Source organism: Cebus imitator, unplaced genomic scaffold (genome assembly GCF_001604975.1).
Source record: "Cebus imitator isolate Cc_AM_T3 unplaced genomic scaffold, Cebus_imitator-1.0 Scaffold328, whole genome shotgun sequence".
In the NCBI taxonomy this organism is placed as follows: Eukaryota; Metazoa; Chordata; class Mammalia; order Primates; family Cebidae; genus Cebus; species Cebus imitator.
The window spans coordinates 856850-868688 of record NW_016107643.1 but is presented as its reverse complement, the minus strand read 5'-3'; the positions used below and the strand labels follow the sequence as shown (position 1 = coordinate 868688).

Below are 11839 nucleotides of genomic sequence, written 5' to 3'. Positions count from 1 at the left end.
GCCTGTAATCCCAGCACTTTGGGAGGCTGAGGTGGGTGGATCACTTGAGACCAGAAGTTCAAGACCAGCCTGGCCAACATAGCAAAACTCCTGTTTCTACTAAAAATACAAAAATTAGCCAGGCATGGTGGCAAACACCTGTAATCCCAGCTACTTGGGAGGCTCAGGCAGGAGACTCACTTGAGCCTGGGAGGTGGAGGCTGCAGTGAGCCAAGATTGCACCACTGCACTCCAGCCTGAGTGACAGGGCAAGACTCTGTCTCAAAAAAAAAAAATTAAAATTAAAAAGGAAAGGAAAGAAAGAAGGAAAGAGTGCTGAAAATTAACCTAAAAAACAGGTTCACGAGTGCTTCTGAAAGTTAGAAATGTAGCCAACACTTTATGGGTTTAATTGGGTTTTTTGTTTTTGTTTAGTTTTGTTGAGACAGAGTCCTGCTCTGTTGCCCAGGCTGAAATGTGTCCCCCAAAAGATGTTAAAATCATAACCCCTACTCAGTTCTTGTGAATGTGACTTTAGAAAGTGTCTTTGCAGATGATCAAGTTGAGATGAGCTCATTAGGGTGGTCCCTAATCCAATGACTGTCGTACTTATTTTGAAAAAGGAAATTTGAACACAAGAGACAGATATGCATAGAGGGAAGACAATTTGAAGATACAGAGAAAATGCCATCTATAGGGTAAGGGATGCCTAAGGCTACCAAAAGCTGGAAAAAAATCATAGAATAGATTCTCCCTCACAGTCCTCAGGACTTCTAGCCTCCAAAAGTCTGAGACAATAAATTTCTATTGTTTAAGCCACCCAGTTTGTGAAGTTTTGTTACAAAAGTCTGAGGAAACTAATAAACAGCAGAAGAACAGGAAATAATACAAATATTAAATGGGGTGATAGTGTGAGGTAAGTTCCTATTTTTCACATTGGAGAGGCAAAAAAAAAAAATGTTGTCCTTTTTATTAATAAAAAAATTAAGAAGAAAGAGCATACTCATATAATTCAGAATTATGGAGGTCACCAAAAAGGAGAATGTAAAGAAAGTGAAGCCCTTGTGCATTGCTGTTGGGAATATAAAATCATGCAGTACTACGAAAAACAGCATAGTGACGCCTCAAAAAATTAAACATGGAATTACCATATGATCCAGTAATTTTACTTGTAAGAATATACTAAAAAGAACTAAAACAGGGACTTGAAAAGATGTTTGTATACCCATGTCTTTTTTTTTTTTTTTTTTTAATTGAGACAGAGTCTCGCCCTATTTCCCAGGCTGGAGTACAGTGGCACAATCTCAGCTCACTGCAACCTCCGCCTGCCAGGTCCAAGAGATTCTCCTGCTTCAGCCTCCAGAGTAGCTGGAAATTACACACACGCGCCACCACACCTGGCTAATTTTTGTATTTTTAGTAGAGATGGGGTTTCACCATGCTGTCCAAGCTGGCCTTGAACTCCTGACCTCAGGTGATCCGCCTGCCTCGGTCTCCCAAAGTACTGGGATTATAGGTGTGAGGCACCATGCCCAGCTTACACCCATGTTCATTGCACCATTAGTCACAACAGCCAAAAGATGGAAGCAGCCCGAGTGTCCATCAAATGAATGAATGGATATGAATGAATGTAGTATAAACATACAACAGAATATGATTCAGCCATAAAATAGAAATTCTGAGACATGCTACAACATGGATGACTTGAAAACAAGTCAAGGTCATCCTATGTGAAATAAACAAGATACCTTTGTGAAATAAACTTATATGAAATAAACCAGACACCAAATGACAAATATTATATGATTCCACTTACATGAGGTAACTATTATAGTCAAATTCATAGTGACAGAAAGTAGAATAGTGGTTGTCAGCAGTTGGGGGAGAAGGAAATGGGGATAGTGTTTAATGGATATAGAGTTTCAGTTGGAGAAGATGAAAAAGTTCTGGAGATGGATGGTGGTGATGGCTGCACAACAGGAAAGTACATAATGTCAATGAATTGCATACTTTAAAAGTAGTTAAAATGATAAATTTAATGTTATATATATTTTAACACAAGAAAAGTATGTATATAAACACATTAACATGTAAAACCTTTTCAGTGCTACAGAGGTTCTCTCGTATCTCTTTCCAGTCACAACCTCCCACCTCCCGCCAGAGGAAGCATGGGTCTGACCTCTATCATCATAGTTTAGTTTTATTTGGTAACTGTGCTACATCTACATTTTCTTATCCATCTGGTTTATTTCACTCAACCTTTTATCTATGAGATTCATCCATGTTGTTGTGTGTACTGGTAGTTTGTTCCTTTTTATTACTGAATAAAATTCCATTTTATCAATAGTGTATATCAATTTTTTTTTGAGACATAGTCTTGCCCTGTGGCTCAGGCTGGATGGAGTATAGCGGCGTGATCTCGGCTCACTGCAACCTCTTTTCTCCTGGGTTCAAGCCATTCTCCTGCCTCAGCCTCCTGAGTAGCTAGAATTGCAGGCATGTACCACCACCACACTCAGTTAATTTTCATAATTTTAGTAGAGACAGGGTTTTACCATGTTGGTGAGGCTGACCTCAAGTGATCTGCCTGTCTTAGCCTCCAAAAGTGTTGGGATTAGAGATGTGAGCCACCATGGCCGGCTGTATATCACAATTTATTTAAATATTCACTTGTTTTTGAATTCATTTTTTCTGGCTATAATACATAAAGTTGCAGTGAACATTTCTATGTGTACTTTTGTGTAGACATGTATTTTTCATTTTTCAAAGGTGAATACCTAGAATTGAAATACCTGGGTTATCAGATACATGTATGTTTCTCAGATATTGCCAAAGAGTTTTCTAAAACTGTGGAGTTGGTTTACATTTCCACTTAAAACTTGGAGATCATCTGTGCTCTACCCACAGAAGCTTTAATTCAGCAAGGGCAGGCTGACAGGGCAATGACACTGGTCTTTTTTTTGAGAAGGAGTTTCATTCTTTGGTGCCCAGGCCGGAATGCAGTGGGGTGTGATCTTGGCTCACTGCAACCTCTGTCTCCCGGGTTCAAGGGATCCACCTGCCTCAGCCTCCTGACTGGCTGGGATTACAGGCACATGCCACCACACCTGGCTAATTTTTGCATTTTTGGTAGAGATGGGGTTTCATTATGTTGGCCAGCCTGGTCCTGAACTCCTGACCTCAAGTAATCTACCCGCCTCAGCCTCCTAAAGTGCTAGGATTACAGGCATGAGCCACCACACCCAGCCTGACTTTGGTCTTCTTTTCTTTTTAAAAAGCTCCTTAAGTGTTTCTGATTCACAATCAGGTTAAGAAGTTTCTTAAAGGATGATAATTACAATGTTTGTAATCATAAAAAATAAGCTACTCTTATAGCTTAGAAACAAAATGAAGCAGGAAAGAATCTGATGTTAGCTTTATTTAAGGACACTATTTGACTGGCAAAAGCCTCCTCACAGTTCTGGTTTTATTTCTCTTACCTTAGTTATTTGAACTGCATCATCCATTACCACTCATTGGAATTCCATAAATACTGTTTTTTGTTTTTTTAGTTGTGTCACCTGCAACCGAAGGAAAAATACCTTTAGAAACATACAACATTCCTGGGTAGACTGTTTTAGCTTTTGAATTCAAGACCACCCTAGGCAACATGCAAAATCTCATCTCCACAAAAAGTAGCCAGGCATGGGTGGCATGTGCATGTAGTCCCAGCTACTCAGGAGGCTGAGGTAGGAAAACTGCTTGAGCCCACAAGGTGGAGGTTGCAATGAGCTGAGATTGTGCCACTACACTCCAGCCTGGGAAAGAGTGAGACCCAGTCTCAAAAGAAAACAGCCAGGCACAGTGGCTCACACTTGTTATCCCAGCACATGGGGAAGTCAACTGGATCACATGAGGTCAGGAGTTTGAGACCAGCCTGGCCAACATGCCGAAACCCCATCTCTATTAAAAATACAAAAATTAGCCGGGCATGGTGGCGCACACCTGTAATCCCAGCTACTTGGGAGGTTGAGGCAGGAGGATCGATTGAACCCAGGAGGCAGAGGTTGCAGTGAGACCAGATCACGCCACTGTACTCCAGTCTGGGTGACAGAGTGAGACTCTGTCTGAAAAAAAAAAAGAAAAGATAAAGAAATAAATGGATAAAAAATAAAAATAAAAAGAGCCCTATTTTATTTATTTTATTTTTTGAGACAGGGTTTCACTATTGTTGCCCAGGCTGGAGTGCAATCGCATGACCTCAGCTCACAGCAACCTCCGCCTCACAGGTTCAAGTGATTCTCATGCCTCAGCCTCCCGAGTTTACAGGCATGCGTCACCACACCTGGCTAATTTTTTATTTTTAGTGGAGACGAGGTTTCTCCATGTTGGTCAGGCTGATCTCAAACTCCCAACCTCAGGTGATCTGCTTGCCTCAGCCTGCCTGCCAAAGTGCTAGAATTACAGGCGTGAGCCACCACGCCTAGCCTGAAAAAACGACTCTATTTAAATCACTATGGATTGTTTTGGATAATGGAGTATACCCTAACAAGATGTTTCACAGAGGTGGGCTTAAAATTCTAGGAGCCAGGCCGGGCGCGGTGGCTCAAGCCTGTAATCCCAGCACTGTGGGAGGCCGAGGCGGGTGGATCACGAGGTCAAGAGATCGAGACCATCCTGGTCAACATGGTGAAACCCCGTCTCTACTAAAAATACAAAAAATTAGCTGGGCATGGTGGCACGTGCCTGTAATCCCTGCTACTCAGGAGGCTGAGGCAGGAGAATTGCCTGAACCCAGGAGGCGGAGGTTGCGGTGAGCCGAGATCGCGCCATTGCACTCCAGCCTGGGTAACAAGAGCGAAACTCTGTCTCAAAAAAAAAAAAAAAAAAAAAAAAAAAAAATTCTAGGAGCCACAGAACAAAGCTCCATCTTAAATAAATAGTTCAGATCACTGAATAGCTCATAGGTCTTTCCAGTAAGGGTAGTATGGAACGCTCCTCTCTGTCACACAACTTGGACCATGCCACTACAGGGTCGTTTATATATACCATTAGAACCTTCCCTAGGGAACATAAGGCAGTGTCTAAAGATAGTTTTGACTGTCACAACTAATAGCAGGGAGGCTGTGCTAGCAGCATCTAGGGGATAGAGGCCTAGGACGCTGCTAAGCATCTTACAAATCACAGGACAGCCCCCTATAACAAAGAAGTATCTGGACCCAAATGTCAACAGTGCCAAAGCTGAAAACCTCTACATTGGTCAAAGACCTACCTTTAGCCAATGACTGTGCAAAGTTAGTACAAGAGCCTAGCCATTTCTACCCCTTGTGGCATTCCTCTATTAGGCAATCTGAGTGGGCTTTGTCAGGTGTGCGTTGCAGTCTGATGGCTCCCCATACTCAAACATGTTCCCTTCTCTGTTTCTTCACAGGCATTACTCCCCTAATAAGTCCTCTGCCCTCCAACCCCATCTGTGTCTGCTTCCTGTAGAATCCAGCTAGTACATAAATTAACATTCACATCCACACTGGAGTGTGCATTCACACTGATGGAGAAAAAAGAACCACTGGGGGAAGAGACTTCCAATAAACAAACCAAAATGGTAAAAATCCTAGACTTCTGTACTATCCAAATATTCCATAACAACCATCTATTATTTATATATAATAAAAAAGCACATTCCCAGGTACTAAGAAACTAAAAGATCAGACAATGGACTTCACAGACATCTCATAAACTCAGCTTCCTCATTTGCTAAATAAAAGTTGTACTAGGCCAGGTGCAGTGGCTCACGCCTGTAATCCCAGCACTTTGGGAGGCTGAGGCAGGCGGATCAGGAGGTCAGGAGTTCAAGACCAGCCTGACCAACATGGTAAAACCATGTCTCTACTAAAAATACAAAATTTAGCTGGTGAAACCCCACCTTTAAAAAAAAAAAAAAAAAGAAAGAAATTTGATTTGAGACAATCAACTTTGTCAAATCTTGGACGATGTCAATACATGGCTGATTACCAATTACAGATAATCAGAACACATCAAAAAGCAGCAGCTCAACAAGGATCGGAATAAAAATAGGTATTATATATTAAAGTACTTACTATGTGTCAGACACTGTATCAAACTGTACAATGTACATTATTTAAGGTTACCTTCAAAACAGTATAGGAAATAGATACTTCACTTTGAAGATACTACCAATGAAGAAACCATGGCACAGAATAGTTATTAATAAATAACTTGTCCACAAATGACTGGTACATGGCAAAACTGAGACTCAAACCCAGGTGTATATGGCTCCAAAATCTGCTCTCACCTACTGACTACATAAAGCCTATATTTCATGTATGTCAACGACCACAAGAGGAAAAGAGCTTTATCCAAAAGGAACTGAATGAAAAGTTTTAAAGCCCTGTTTGAAATGTATCATAACTGTCATATACTCCTATGTATGCTGCAATGTACACAGCCAGTGAGGCTTTCCAATCATGGTCTAATTAAGTGAATAAAACAAATGGGAAGAGTCAATGTGTGGATATGGCAGACTCTCATATCGCAAAGATGGGAAATAAAACCCTGTCCACAAATCAAAGAGAGTCCACAAATAAAACGATAGTACCATCCCCTACTGTTGACAGAGCCATCCATAGTAAGTCCCATGCTTACTACGGCAACCACTAGTCTTGATACTCACTATGTTTCTGTCTTTTTGCTTCCTCAGGAAGCAAGACAGGAAGATTGCTCTCCTGATCTATTTTATAAAGAAGAGCTTTCATTTAAAAATAAGAGTGTTATAAGTGAATACGTAGCCAGGCACAGTGGCGTGTGCCTGTAGACCCCAGCTACTCCAGAGGCTAAGGCAGGATCAGCTGAACCGAAGAGTCAGAGTTTAGCCTGGGCACCCTGTCTCTTTTTTTTTGAAACGGAGTCTCACTCTGTGGCCACGCTGGAGTGCAGTGGCACAATCTTGGCTCACTGTAACCTTCAGCTCCCAGGTTCAAGCGATTCTCCTGCCTCAGCCTCCTGAGTAGCGAGGACTACAGGTACGCACCACCACATTCAGCTAATTTTTGTATTTTTAGTAGAGATGGGGTTTCACCATATTGGCCAGGGTGGTCTCGATCTCTTGACCTTGTGATCAGCCTGCCTTTGGCCTCCCAGAGTGCTGGGATTACAGGCATGAGCCATCACGCCTGGCCACCCTGTCTCTTTAAAAAAGAAGAAAAAGAGAATATGTACAAAGTAATTAATACTTTGCCTGACACCCAATATTTCTATATACTAAACTTCATCTAAATTCCATAAAAAACATCATCTTTTTTTGTTTGTTTGTTTTTGAGACCAAGTCTCACTCTATTGCCCAAGTTGGAGGCTGGAGTGAAGTGGCGCAATCTTGGTTCACTGCAACCTCTGCCACCCGGGTTCAAGCAATTCTCCTGCCTCAGCCTCCCGAGCAGCTGGGATTATAGACGCCTGCCACTGCATCCAGCTAATTTTTGTATTATAGACGCCTGCCACTGCACCCAGCTAATTTTTGTATTTTCAGTAGAGATGGGGTTTCACCATCTTGGCTTGGCTGGTCATGAACTCCTGACCTTGTGATCCACCTGCCTCAGCCTCTCAAAGTGATAGGATTACAGTACAGGCGTGAGTCACCGTGCCTGGCCGTCTTACTTTTTTTTTTGAAAGAGGTCTCGCTGTGTTGCCCAGGTTGGTGTCTAACTCCCAGACTCAAGCAGTCCTCCCACTTCAGCCTCCTGAGTAGTTGGGATTACAGGCATGTGCCACCACACCCAGCTTTATCTTTTTTCTAATCTAGTAATACTGTATAGGAATCTAGAAAATTATTAAAACCCTCCAGCTACCAAAATCTAGAAATGTTGGATAAATGCAAACATCCTTTGAAAAGCTTAGCTAAGTTCTCAAGAAGGCAGGGGAAACTACCAGTGGCAAGAAAACAAAAAGTGAACCAAAGCTAAAGCTGGAAGTGTGAGCTGACCTCTGTACTGGACCCAGGAGCATTTAACGCATTTGAATAACCAAGGAAGGAAAGGAGACAGGAAATAGGAGAAGGGGTAGGAAAGGCTCCGGAGAAATTATCTCTCATGAAGTTGTGGCTCTCTAGGCCCAAGGTCTCAATGAAAATATCTCAGGGAAAATCTACCTGCAAGAACAAGAAGACCCTAAATAAATGGAAAGACATCCTGTATCTTTTTTTTTTTTCTTTTTCCAGAAATAAAAAAGCTTTCAGGCCTGTAAATCCCAGCACTTTGGGAGGCTGAGCATGGTGGATAACTTGAAGTCAGGAGTTCGAGACCAGCCTGGCCAACATGGTGAAACCGTGTCTCTACTAAAAATACAAAATTTAGCTGGGCATGATGACACACGCCTGTAATCCCAGCTACTTGGTAGGCTGAGGCAGAGCTTGAACCCGGGAGATGGAGGTTGCAGTGAGCCAAGATCGTACCACTGTACTCCAGCCTGGGAAACAGAGTGAGGCTCTGTCTCAAAAAAATAAATAAATAAAAATAAAAAATAATAAAATAAAAAGAAATAAAAAAACCGGACCCCAAAATTTATATAGAATTGCAAAGGACTCAGAATGGCCAAAATAATCTTGAAAAGGAAAAACAAAGTTGGAGAATTCATACTTCCTGATTTCAAAACTTATTGCAAAGCACCAGTAACCAAAGCAGTGTGATAATGGTATAAGGAGTAATATACAGATCAATGGAATAGTATTAAATGAATCCAGAAATAAATCCAAGCATCTATAGTCAACTGAGTGTCTCACTCTGTTGCCCAGGCTAGAGTGCAGTGGCACAATCAGAGCTCACTGCAGCCTTCAACTTAGAAGCTCAAGCTATCTTCCTGCCTCAACCTCCCAGAGGCACACACCACCATGACTCGCTGGTGATGAAATACTAGCCTCAAGCAATCTTTCCATCTGAGTCTTCCAAAGCTTTGGGATTACAAGCATGAGCCACCACACACACCTTACTGTCAACTAATTTTTGGGAAGAGTGCTAAGACAACATTCAATGGGAAAAGAACAGGCTCTTAAACAAATGGCACTAGGACAACTGGATACCCACATGCAAAAGGAATCCTTACCTCATACCATATATAAAAATTAACTTGGGACTGAAAGTGGTGGTTCACACCTGTAATCCTAGCATGTTGGGAGGCCAAAGTGGGCTCGGATTACTAGAGCCCAGGAGTTCAAGACCAGCCTAGGCAATAATAGTAAAACCCCGTCTCTAGAAAAAATACAAAAATTAGCCAGGCATGGTGGCACAAGCCTGTGATCCCAGCTACTTGGGAGGCTGAGATAGGAAGACAGCTTGAGCCCAGGAGGTTGAGGTTGCAGTGAGCCAAGACTGTGCCACTGCACTCCAGCCTGCACCACAGAGCAAGACCCTGACTCAAAAAACAAAAAAACAAAAACATTATCAAAGTGTATCAAAAACTTAAAAAGCTAATACTATAAAATTCTTCTTTTTATTTTTTGAAACAGAGTCTTACTCTGTGGCCCAGGATGGAGTGCAGTGATCCAACGTTGGTTCATTGCAACCTCTGCCTACCTGGTGTAAGTAACTCCTGCCTCAACCTCCCAAGTAGCTGAACAAGCATGCACCATCAGCTAATTTTTTGTATTTTAGTAGAGATGGGCACCATCTTGCTCAGGCTGGTCTTGAAATCCCGAGCTCAGGCAATCTGCCTGCCTCAGCTGGGATTTACAGGCATGAGCCACCGTACCCAGTCTAAAACTATAAAATTCTTAGAAAACATAGGTAAATCTTCATGGCACTGAATTTGAAAATGGATTCTTAGACATGACACTAAAAAGCATAAACAACAAAAACATTGATAAATTGGGCTTCATCAAAATTTTGAAAGACAACCTATGGGAGGCAAGAAAATATGTGTTAATCAGATATCACATATCTGATAAGGGTCTATTATCAGAACAGATAAAGGACTCTTACAATCCAACAACAAAAAGACACCTCCCCTCAATTTAAAAATGGGCAAGGAATCAGAAGAGACATTCCTCCAAAGAATATATACTAATGGCCAACAAGCACATGAAAAGATTTTCACAAGACAGCCAAAGGTGGAAATAACCTAAATGTCCAATATTGGATGAATAAACAAAATGTGGCATTATACATACAATGGACTATTATTCAGCCTTAAGAAGGAAGGCGCCTGGTACAGTGGCCCACACCTCTAATCTCAGCTACTTGGGAGGCTGAGGTGGGAGGATCACTTGAGCCCAGTGAAAGTTTGAGGCTATAGTATGCTATGATGGCATATGTGAACAGCCACTGCATTCCAGCCTGCAACACAGTGAGACCCAGCTCTTTAAAAAGAATGAAGTACTGAAACATGCTATAAACATGGATGAAACTTGAAAACATATGCTAAGTAAAAGCAGCCAAAATGCAAAATATGTGGCACTAAGTAAACTGCAAAAAGGACACCTATTTACAGTATGAGGGCTTGAAGAAGGCAGTAGGCTGCCTTGCTTGGCCTCCCTTAGGAATATGCATGTTACCCAATAGCGACTCAAATGTTTCACTCTTCTGCATATGTTCATGAATGACTATAAAAGTACTATGAGTACAGATTTTGGGGTTACAAATAAATTTTAGCAAGTAGGTAAATTTGCAAATGGAAATCTGTGCATAATGAGCATCAACTGTACTTCTTTTTATCTCCGAATAATTCAGTCTAAAAACCATTAGGTGTGGCTGAGCAAGGTTAGCATACACGTGATCTGGTAAGGAAAGGAAAGGCTGGGTGCATTTAAGGGGATTGATAAACTAAGTAAATATTAATATATTAAGAATAACTGGAGCTCAGTTTCTCTGTCAGAGAAGAGAGATACAATTACAAAAAGGGAGAAAAATAAAATAATGAATTCTGAGGGTAGGTATGAGTGTGAACTCATAGTATTACACACATACACAAAGCAAGAAATAAAGAAATGAGTGTATGTGTGTGGATGTATGTTTGTGTATGTATATACATGCATATATACTCTAGCTTTGCCTGCTGAGAAAGTCTAGAAACAGTGACAGCTCAGTGGAACAATCACATCTAGTGTCCAGACCTGACCTCTAAATACATTTTCCAATAACGGGAACCAGAGTTCCTTGGTGAAACTGGATCCTTCCGCTATACAGGATGTTTTGGGGACAACTAGAATAACTCAGATGAGACCTGAAGATAAGCTGGTAGTACTGTACTGCTGTTAAAGTCCAGATTTATTTTATTTTATTTTTGGAGACAGGGTCTCACTCTGCCACCCAGGCTGGAGTGCAGTGGCACGATCTCGGCTTACTGCAACCTCTGCCGCGTGGGTTCAAGCAATTTTCATGCCTCAGCCAACCGAGTAGCTGGGACTACAGGAAGGCATGACCACATTGGGCTCATTTTTTTGTATTTTTAGTAGAGACAGAATTTCATCATGTTGGCCAGGAGAGTCTCAAACTCCTGACCTGAAATGATCCGCCTGCCTCGGCCTCCTAAATAAAGGATTACAGGTGTGAGCCACCTCGCCTGGCTAAACTCCAGATTATAAGGCTCATTAAAGTATTTGGGGCTGTTGGGGCTTGCTCTCTGATGGTTCAGGGAGCAAAAATACTCTGTAACTATTCTTGCAATTTTTCTGTACATTTAAGTATTTTAAAATAAAGGACAAACTGCAAATACAACAAAAAAGTGCACACTAATGTCCCAGTATTATAAAAATCTAATTCTTCCTTAACAAAATTTCTAGGTAGTCAAAGTACCCCATTACCCCTCCTTACTTTCATTAGCTTTTCTAATAGTGTATCTCATTTTTTCCTTTTTTTTTTTTTTTTTTTTTTTTTTT

General features: G+C 41.4%; 1 protein-coding gene across 4 annotated transcripts in view; it reads right to left on the bottom strand.

Annotated features, from left to right (window-relative positions):
- PTPRA (protein tyrosine phosphatase receptor type A) overlaps positions 1–11839 on the bottom strand; it is a 175060-nt gene that overhangs the window by 121367 nt on the left and 41854 nt on the right. For all 4 annotated transcript variants that reach the window (XM_017504762.2, XM_017504763.2, XM_017504760.2 and 1 more), the window contains exon 2: positions 3459–3539. Coding sequence is in view for 2 of the 4 variants with exons in the window: in XM_017504760.2 (XP_017360249.1) it covers positions 3459–3485 (27 nt within the window). In the remaining 2 variants the exon portion in view is untranslated. The remainder of the gene's footprint in view (positions 1–3458; positions 3540–11839) is intronic.